The sequence below is a fragment of the Erpetoichthys calabaricus genome, chromosome 4 (assembly GCF_900747795.2).
Source record: "Erpetoichthys calabaricus chromosome 4, fErpCal1.3, whole genome shotgun sequence".
In the NCBI taxonomy this organism is placed as follows: domain Eukaryota; kingdom Metazoa; phylum Chordata; class Cladistia; order Polypteriformes; family Polypteridae; genus Erpetoichthys; species Erpetoichthys calabaricus.
The window spans coordinates 195,408,296-195,419,549 of record NC_041397.2 but is presented as its reverse complement, the minus strand read 5'-3'; the positions used below and the strand labels follow the sequence as shown (position 1 = coordinate 195,419,549).

Below are 11,254 nucleotides of genomic sequence, written 5' to 3'. Positions count from 1 at the left end.
TTCCAGGTCTCACTGTCATTGCCCACGTGAGCATTGAAGTCTCCCAGCAGAACGAGGGAGTCCCCAGAAGGTATGCCCTCTAGCACCCCCTCCAGGGACTCCAAAAAGGGTGGGTACTCTGAACTGCTGTTCGGTGCATACGCACAAACAACAGTAAGGACCCGTCCCCCCACCCGAAGGCGAAGGGAGGCTACCCTCTCGTCCACCGGGGTAAACCCCAATGTACAGGCTCCAAGTTGGGGGGCAATAAGTATACCCACACCCGCTCGGCGCCTCTCACCGGGGGCAACTCCAGAGTGGTACAGAGTCCAGCCCCTCTCAAGGAGATTGGTTCCAGAGTCCAAGCTGTGCGTCGAGGTGAGTCCGACTATATCTAGCCGGAACCTCTCAACTTCGCGCACTAGCTCAGGCTCCTTCCCCTTCAGAGAGGTGACATTCCACGTCCCAAGAGCCAGTTTCTGTAGCCGAGGATCGGACCGCCAAGGTCCCCGCCTTCGGCCACCACCCAACTCACACTGCACCCGACCTCCTTGGCCCCTCCCATAGGTGGTGAGCCCATGGGAAGGGGGACCCACGTTGCCTCTTCGGGCTGTGCCCGGCCAAGCCCCATGGGTGCAGGCCCGGCCACCAGGCGCTTGCCATCGAGCCCCACCTCCAGGCCTGGCTCCAGAGTGGGGCCCCGGTGACCCGTGTCCGGGCAAGGGAAAACGCCGTCCAAAATGGTTTTTCTTCATAGGAGGTTTGTTTAACCGTTCTTTGTCTCATCCCTCACCTAGGACCAGTTTGCCTTGGGTGGCCCTACCAGGGGCATAAAGCCCCGGACAACAGAGCTCCTAGGATCATTGGGACATGCAAACCCCTCCACCACGATAAGGTGACGGTTAAAGGAGGGGCCTATTGATCTCATTTCTCCAAAATGTCAAAAGTCGAGTCTTACTGTCCACCACACTACTTGGAAATTCAATCCATGTTTCTATTGGTGCTCTGAGTGTGAAGAAAGCCTTTATGACATTTCTGCCAAAATGTAGTTTTTTTTTTTTTTTAATACATTTTAAATTACCTTGTTGATTCGTGCAGCTTATAATAAGACTAATGACTACATGGATCCACAGGTAAATTAAAAGGCCTTTAGAACTTACCAAATATGTCTGCTTTGAAACAACAAGGGTTTTGATTTCAAAAAGTATGCCTGTCACAAAGGAAAATAGAAATAATTATTTTATTATGGATTCTTGAAATCAGAATACATTTCCTTTTTGCTTGTCTGCTCACCACCATTGTTGTTGGTGAAATTATGAAACCCCACGAGCCTCAAGCAATATTTTGCCTCTTATCCTACTTTTACCTCTGCATTTCTGCTTTTTCAACAATTAGTTATGTTTTGCCATGGTTTGTAGTAATAGACAGATTTCTGCTCACATCATACTATCTTTTCCTAAGCAGGGCTTACTTTTTCCCATTACATTGTTATTTTGCGTTGGCTAAAGAAAGAGTGGCAGTCTGGTATAAAGAGCGCACGTGAGTCACACAGATACTGAATTCTAAGCAAGTTATAAATTTACTGTACCATGGGAACTGGTAAATCTTCAAATAAATATATGTCATCAAACCTTTATACAAAGAACTCTCTGTGAAGCTCCCAAAGTTTAAATGGAAAGAGGACCTATCCATAAAGATGACTTGACGTTTTCTGAGGTCTGGCTTGATAAACAGAAACTTCACTAGTGAATACTTCAGAATCAGAGGGCCAGAATTCATAAAATGTTCTAAAATTTAAAAGACAGAACAGTATACTACAGGCTAACAGCTAAAATCCAACTGTCCAACACAAGGTCTTCAAGTGCAAAGAGCAGTTCTGTACTCTTGCCCAGTATCAGAAAACCATATAAAGTTTCAAGCCTTGTACTGCATATGAAGCTATTCCAGCCGTGCTACACAACTGCATGCACAAGGTAGACCTGTGAAAAGTCATTCTTTTACCCAGGTAAGTAAAGATTAATTGGTCATAAATTTACAGTGGATAATTTAATGCAGTAATGACAACCATTCTTTAAACCTCTGAAAAGTAGAAACATGAAAGCAGGGTGTTCTAAGCAGTTCAATAAGTCCGAGATGTTCAGACTTTGAACACACTTACCTTTACACCATGTTCACATCAACTTTGTACCTACCCTGATCAGACACAACATTAAAACCACTGACAGGCAGGTGATGTGGATAGCATCAATTATCTCATTACAATGACTCCTGTCATGGATTGAGATATATTAGGCAGCAAGTGAACAGTCCATTCCTGAAGGTGATGTGTTGGGAGCAGGACAAAATGGACAAATGTAAGCGTATGAAAGACTTTGAAAAGGGCCAAACTGTGATAGTTAGACAACTGGGTCAGAGGATCTCTAAATGGCAGGTCATCAAGGGTATTAACCAGTATGCAATGTACAGTACCTACCAAAAGTGGTCCAAGGAATGAGAGCTGGTGAACTGGCGAATGAGTCATGGACACCCAAGGCTCAATGATGCACGTGGGGAGCAAAGGCTAACCCATCTGGTCTGATTCCACAGAAGAGCTACTGTAGCACAAATTGCTGGAAAACGTAATGCTGGCAATGACAACATGGTGTCAGAACACAAACAGTGCATGGTAGCTTGCTGTATATGGGGATGTGTAGCCACAGACCAGTCAGAGTGCCCATGCTGACCCCCATCCACCACCAAAAGTGCCTACAATGGGCACATGAGCATCAGGATAGATAGATAGATAGATAGATAGATAGATAGATAGATAGATAGATAGATACTTTATTAATCCCAAGGGGAAATTCACATACTCCAGCAGCAGCATACTGATACAAAAAACAATATTAAACAGTAATAAAAATGTAGGTAAAAACAGACAATAACTTTGTATAATGTTAACGTTTACCCCCCCCGGGTAGAATTGAAGAGTCGCATAGTTTGGGGGAGGAATGATCTCCTCAGTCTGTCAGTGGAGCAGGACAGTGACAGCAGTCTGTCGCTGAAGCTGCTCTTCTGTCTGGAGATGACGCTGTTTAGTGGATGCAGTGGATTCTCCATAATTGATAGGAGCCTGCTGAGCGCCCGTCGCTCTGCCACAGATGTCAAGCTGTCCAGCTCCATCCCTACAATAGAGCCCACCTTCCTCACCAGTTTGTCCAGGCGTGAGGCGTCCTTTTTCCTTATGCTGCCTCTCCAGCACACCACTGCGTAGAAGAGGGCATTTGCCACAACCGCCTGATAGAACATCTGCAGCATCTTATTGCAGATGTTGAAGGACACCAGTTTTCTAAGGAAGTATAGCTGGCTCTGTCCTCTCTTGCACAGCAAGATGGAGCAATGGAAGGTGGTGGCATTGTGTGATGAATCACTTTTTCTTTTAGATCATGCAGATGGCCATGTGTTTGTATGTCGTTCACCTGCAGAAGAGAAGACAAGTTGGTGGAGGTAGTGTGATAATTTGGGCAGTGCTGGGCTGGGAAACTGTGGGTCCTGACGTTCACGTGGATATTACTTTGACACATACCCCCTACCTAAAGAATTCGTACACCCCTTCAAGGAAATGGTGTTCCTTGATGGCCCTGGACTCTTTTAGTAGGATAATGCGCCCTGCCACACTGCAAAAGTTGTTCAGGAATGTTGTGAGGAATATGGCAAAGTGTTCAAAATGTTGACTTGGTCTCCAAATTCCATAGTTCTTATTGAATTGAACATCTGTGGGATGTGCTGGAAAAACAAGTCCCATCCCATCTCACAACTTACAAGACTTGAAAGATCTTCTGTTAAGATCTTGGTACCATATACCACATTGTGAAGTCCATGCCTTGACTGGTCGGAGAGGTTTTGGCAGCACAACAGGGACCTACACAATATTAGCCAGGTGGCTTTAAAGTTGCAACTGATCAGTGTATATCAGACAACAGTATAGGATCAGAAGACTTAAGGCCTATGAATGATAAAAGTAATGAAAACCATACAGTATTTTGTCGCTGCTTGAATCTCAAATCCTGAGTCTTACTAATGCATGATTTCACTAAGAAAATGAATGACAACTACTGTTACTCAAAAAATACGTGGGACATTGATCAAAACAACATTAAATAAAAGGTTCATGAAAAACGTAAAGTTTAGAGTTTTAATGGGATTCCCAGATTGGAGTTTAAAAATCCAGCCAAAGAACAGATAATTTGAAATGTGTAATTTGAAAATGATTGATGTCAACAAAAACGCAAGGTGCAACAGGTTATGAAAACAACTAAATAATCCTGAATTAAAAAGAGGGAACTATACTAGGACAATAGTCCAAAGAACCTGCAGTTAGATAAAGCAATAACTACAAAGGGCTAGTAAACTACTACACATGTTGCATGTGGAGAAAAACAAAAAAAAAAAACCACCAGACACGTTGATTATTCATATTTACTTGTACCTGAGAACAGATGAAACTGGGCAGGATTAAGTGGGCTGTGCACGACTTTTCATGGCTCCAGCTCGTCATAAAAACTTGAATGGAAGTTTGATTTACCCCTCTGGTTTAAAGTCACCTTTGTGTCCATGTTGCTAATTTAAATTTGGGTTAAAGCACTAGGTGATGTAGAAAAGTAAATCTACTGATCCTCTAGAATACATTGTTACCAAAATTTAAAAACTTTCATATTCATTTTATAAATAATACAGGTATAAAGACAAGAAAATATTAAAGGGATACTCCATTCAAAAATGATACAATACTTACTTACCCCATGTAGTGTGTAGCCGTGGCCAAGTAAAATTTTTTATCTCATATTTTCAGAGAGAATTAAAATGTTCCAGCAGAATGGGCATCAACTGAGACTAATGCTGGACCACAGCAAACAATATAAAAACATCTAGGAAAAAATGTTATTCATGCCACATAATCAACACATCAAGTTTTCTAGTCGTATGCTCACAAAGGGCAAAACATATATGTTTTTTGCTAAGAAAATATTTCCATAAAATTAGGGCAGCTGATTGACCCTCCTCTTCCCCTCATTCATTGGTCACAGCCCCTACCTGCAATTCAAAAGCTTGCTTTCATGTGAATATGTTTTCCTTTTCATGCAAAAGATTTACTAGATAGATAGATAGATAGATAGATAGATAGATAGATAGATAGATAGATAGATAGATAGATAGATAGATAGATAGATACTTTATTAATCCCAAGAGGAAATTCACAAATTCACTACTCTGAAAGGAAACTATTAAAATATGAACTCTAACCCAATAACTCAAAAAAAAGGTATTTAAAATGGCTGTCTGTAGGTGTACAAAGGAATCAGTAAAGAAAGCAGTAAATATAAAAGCAGCCTTAAAATGGCGAGTAGTCACAATACATCCTTGTACTTTCCACAGAAACATTAAATATATGGAGGCACTTGTTCACATTTGTTACATCTGCAACAACTAAATCAATGTGTTATTTGCACTCAAAAATGGAAACATCTGTAATTTGTTTTTTTTTATTTTCTAATACATGTTTAAGGATTGCAACACATATTTGCCCAGCATGCTGAACCTTGTAAATTGCAAAGGTTTAATAGTTATCTTGAATAAAATCTTCATGATTTTTGTGAAATATAAGATAAAAATATAACTAGGAGACCGAGAAACAAAACCAAATACGACAATAATATACCAAAGTATAGTAAAAATATTTATTTTTTTACTGAAGAAAAATATATGATATATACAAAAACATTAATTACTGTGGAATGAAATATGCCATCAGGAAGGCAACCTATGAATACTACCGTATAACATTTCCCACCCCATCAAAGATGCAAAGCAAATGCAAAATTTCACACTTTCAAAGATAAATATAACCACTAACAAGAACTCAATCTGATTGTACACAATTTCACACAGATATTTCCTTTTTATTTTAACATGGCAGTAAAACTAACATTTGAATCTTTCACTTTGTTAATTTAAACTTTCATACTTCAATATAATTCAAATACTCCCATTTTTATAACTTAAAACAAGATGTAATATTCTCTTAGCAGTAAGAACCTGCTTTAAATTGTAATAAAAGTGTCTAACATCTGAAATGATAGACAAATGTGTTTTAAAATGTAAAACATGCACAGAGTTCAATTCATATGGTACGCATTGATTTCAACTTGGAGAAAGAAACATGGTGTGTGACTAAACCCCAAAGGGTTAAGTGTGCATCTCTTACAAAGAGAGTAAGCAAAAAAGACACAAGATTTTACCAAAACACAACCTCATATGGAAAAGCCCCATGCACTACAAATGGTAAAACGTATGTGTTGTTCCATTTTAACATTTCATGTGATTTCACACAGTTCAAAATTACAGGTGGTTCCAATACAATTTGCATCTGGACAAGTTCTGTCACTAAAGAATTACTGAAAACAAAAAACACAAGTGAGATGAAATTAACATCAAGTTAACACTCCTTTTCGTAACAAAATATATTTTGCTAAACATTTTAGAAACATTAATTGAGATGGAACTTTCTTTTTGTATGCAAAACATTTTCTGCATCAAACATGCACATATATAATATTTACAGTAAATCAAGATCACCCCCATGCCAGAAACATACTTTGGATACCAAACCAATATTGCTAGAGGCCCTTTTTATTTTACGTATTTACTGTAATTTGACTAGTCAAGTGCTATTTCATACTACAGTCTTGCCCATGCATGTTATTACAAATACAAAAACAATCATGTCTGGAATGCTAAGAAAATTAAGCCTAATATTATGAAATCCACCTTTATTAAAAAAACACTTTTAAAGTAATGCAGGTTGGCAAGCAGTACAGCAAAGCCGCACATTCTGAGCCTGTCCTTCGGTAGGCTAGCCTTACATCAACTGTGTTCTTTTATTCTACTACTACTAGTACTCTTTGTTGATAAATCTCTTTTACATTCTCTGACAAACATAAGGACAACCATTACTGTCACACTAAGGTGGATCAAGATGACCCACGGTAAACACTACATTGTGCTCGTAGTAAGGCTTAATCATGAATTGCTTTCAATATTCAAATGTAATATTATGCAGGAGGCTACATTTGAAACAGCACAATTACTTTATCTGCAAAAGAACAGCAAGAAAGGTGTTTACTTGAATTAAAGGGCATATCTATAGACTGTGTTAAAATTCTAGTACAGTTAACTCACTGGATAGAAACATGCAATAGAAAAAAATACTTTTATAATAAAAAAAAGTATCAAAAAGAATGAAGGTCAATTTGGGATACTGCATCATTCAAAAAAATTACAATTTAGAAAATCAATTAACTAATAAATTAAATATAAAAAGCTGATGATTGAGGGAAAAAAAAGATTTGGTGGGGATAATTGAGGAAAGCACATTAAGTGACATCAAACCATTATTGTTTATTATAAAAAATGTAACAAAAATACGAATGGTCTATTTATTAACTGAAGGAAAAAAAAACAAGCATCAAAGCTGCATATTGCAAAGATATATTTTGTAATGTTTAGATGTCATTTTCCTTCTTGATCTATTATGCATTAAGGTATTGAAATGTTTTTCAGCAAAAAAACATTTTTTGCTCTTGCACTGGGTTTAAAGTTCCATTAATGTTAAAAAAAAAAAAGAAAAAAAAAGAAAAGAAAAACTATTTTTACTCTAGTCCTGAACTCTAATACAAATATAACACTGCAAAAGTTAAGATTTCACAATCAAAATAAAAAAAAAATTAAAAAAAGGCAGCAGCAGTCTAAGCATGTTAACAACGTTTAAATTCAAGCTCAAAAGTGAATACCCTTGTTTTTCAAAACCTATTACTCCAGAGTATGCCCAGATAAAATCAAATTTCTTGTTACTCAAGGAATATTCCTGCTACATTTAAACAATTCTATTTTTGGTCAATAGTAATGTAGCCCTGAGCTCACCGTTAACTTCACAGAGAACTCTAACAAGAAATCTTGAACACTGGATTTTTTTCCCCTTGTGTCAATTTTATATCATTAGTTCTGGTACCCAGACTGCCAAATAGTCCAGAAAAGAGAAGTGTTTGGGTCTGCAAGAGTACAGATACACATGTTGTGAAGATGAAAACAGCATGAAACCCTAAGACAGTTGCCTCAGAATTCTTATGAATGTCTAAGAAATTAAACACACAACTTTTTCATTCTGTATTATATAGATACAGATCAGAAATTTTGCAGAATGTTTTCTTTAACAAGAATAGAATGGCCTTGCAATATTCAAAGATGGATAAGACATCTTAACAACAAATTTTACATTGACTTAAAGCTTAGTGTCTTCCCCAAATCAGCATCATTTTCCTTCCTTATTTTACTTTTTTAGTCGAGGTCACATTTGGGCATCTACTGCTGATTAGCAACTGCAGCAATTTCAATTTAAAACAGGGCAAAAGAGGCAAAAATCAACATTATTCAAAAGAAAATGTATATAAACCCATCGGCAAATGCAAAGCACTGCAAATAAATACAATATACTGATTAAAAAAAATATTCAAAGAATTATTTTTATTTTTTATAAATGGCAGCAAAATAAATACTTTGAAAAACCAAGGGTGAAGATGAAAGCAGGTGAAGCTCTGGCTTGTACTCCAAAAAATAATAAGCAGCAAAAGGCAGGACCAAAAGTGAAAAGAAATTTATAAACACAAAATCTTGCAGAAGTCTATACTGTATACTTGGTACTCGGCACCAAAACCTAATCAGATAAGCAAAACTGCATAGATTTACACACTTGTGCAGTCCATTATAACAAAGGATTCAATCAATTGCTTTTCATTTCATTATATTGTGTAACTTTTTCACAGTGTCCTCTCCAGTCCTACAGGTTTTTTCTCCCATGAAAGAGTAAGATGAAACTGAAATCTTCAACTCCACTGTATTAAATCCAGGGACTAAACTTAAAAGCTTTGGTGCTCTTTTGTCCCTGCTCTTTAACAAAACGTGAAAGTTCCAGTTTTACTTATTGTCTTTATAGTATACGGCCACCACTTTTAACACATTCTATCTGCTGGAATTTTAGTAAAATTATGATTTTCAGGCACACAACTGGTTGTCAATTTTTCTCATCTTTTTCAAAACCCACTCAGTTTAAGTTTGTGAGGAATATTCCAAAAATCAGAAAACGTCTGGAGATCCAAAAGTCAGAAATTGTCTTCACTGAAGAGTTGCATTGCTGGCTTTGTTTCTAGCTCTTCCTATCTGAAGCCAAGGCAACTTGGAGCAGTTTTTGAAAAGCTGTTCAATGGCAATGTGTCGTACATGAAGTTCTGATGTCAAAGAGTCCTTCTCCTGGACTTCCTGGGTCAGCTCTTCAAAAATGACTAAAAATACAATTAAATAAATAATGTCAGAAACATGAATTAGATTCAAAGCATAAAATAAGCAATTGAAAAAAAAACAAAACATGCTGCCGCTCTGGAATCCTTGTTTTTCTAGTTGGCTGTTTTACACATTTACCCCTGGCCAACAAACCCATACAACAAGTACCATAATTAAGCGGTACTTCTGTCAACCTTCCCCACTTGTTTCTCCACTCTCCGGTCTTATTTCCACCAATCAACAGAACCTTTGTCTTGTAGAAGGAGCCTTTAACCATTAATCAGAAATTATATCCTGGGACATCTCGGTAATTCTAGATATGAGAAAAACCCTCTGCAACTCTCAGGGCTGCCCTCCTAGAGTTTTCCCACAAAGCCCCAGATATCAATGTAGTTCTGGACTCAAGATCACACTTAATGGACTAGGCATTGATCAATGGTAGCTTGACTACAATAATACAATGTTTCATATATTGTATACTGTAATGGGCTTCCTTGTTGCCAGCTAAGTGACTGGGTGTCTTCAACTAAAATATTAAAATGTCCCTTACACTCCTTTACTTATATGAGGGCCCCTGCAGCGATCATGCTCTGTATAAAAATGTACTCTACTGCCCCTTAGCACTATATTTTATTTATCCCTCTGATCCTCTGCTGCCTGCAGTGCCTGTCCCTAGCTGGTGCCTTTTCATACTCTGTTAAGAATATTTTTCCAGTCATTTAACAAAGAATGGGTCTCGAAGACACCAAGAGGGCCAAGATTGGGTCACAACAAAAAAAAGTTTAAGAAACTCTGTCAAAAGATGCAGAATGCTTGAACAAACTAATCAGGAAAGCTTACTCCATCACAGGGCAAATCCTGGACACACTGGAAGCTGTTGTGGAAAAGAGGATGCCATTATGAAAAATCCCCTCCATTCTCTCAAGGGAGTGCTCTCTTGGCGCACATTTAGTCACAGGCTCATTCTACCACAGTGTGCTAAGAAGCATCTCTGGGTGTCGTTTCTACTCATTGCCATCAAGCAATCCAATGTTTCCTTCTGATGTACTCTTTACGTTCATTTTGAAATTTTTGCATATTATATATTTATTTATTTATTTACTTATCAACTGATTGATTGATTGGCTGTATTATCTGTCCTGTGAGTCCGTTTCCTTGTTTTTCATGCTTCTGCTGCTATATGCATCTGAATTTCCCATTTGATTAATAAAGTTTATCTAATCTAATCATAGGCTATCTATCACCTTATCAAATGACAGCTTTATTATTTTTATACAAGGTGCCCCATTAAAGAATTAAATAATTGTAGAACTTTAAAGCAAACCATTACAGTACACTCTGTCATTTTTGCACAAACATTTACAAGAACAAGACAGGCTTCTGCTAAACTTTAGTACATGTCAAAATGCATGTATGAGTGTTATTGAATCAATATTAAGCCCACTTTGTGGTGAACAACTAAGGGGCAACTGCTCTGGTGATAGCACCACCTAGATGTTTCATGTGGGTTTAATTTGAAAAACACGTAAAACTGGAAAGACAGGTCCAGTCTTCCAAAGTGCCAAAGGCACACATATTATATTAAGGAAGAAGATCAAAATTAAAGAGTGTAATGCTTTATTTAATGCTTACTGATTTAGTATATTAAAAATATGTTTGATATTAAATATATTATATATATTAAGAATATATTCTTAAAAACACACAAGCAAAATAAGGGAACACAGTCAAAAACAATTATCAAACATTCGATTGTAATATAAAACTTGACACCATGAAATCAATGGGCATGCTACTTATTTAGAATTTTAAAATAAATTATCTTAAAAAATAATGACAAATATGACTTGCACCAACTTTTTTCTTATTTGAATAGTTTTATGAGTTAGTGATAACTGCAATA

At 37.3% G+C, this 11,254-nt stretch overlaps 1 protein-coding gene across 1 annotated transcript in view; it reads right to left on the bottom strand.

The window, feature by feature from the left end:
- Positions 1-5,676: 5,676 nt before the first annotated feature.
- c4h21orf91 (chromosome 4 C21orf91 homolog) overlaps positions 5,677-11,254 on the bottom strand; it is a 57,712-nt gene continuing 52,134 nt past the window's right edge. The window contains exon 5 of the mRNA XM_051927088.1: positions 5,677-9,353. Coding sequence (XP_051783048.1) covers positions 9,187-9,353 — 167 coding nt within the window. The 3' untranslated portion in view covers positions 5,677-9,186. The remainder of the gene's footprint in view (positions 9,354-11,254) is intronic.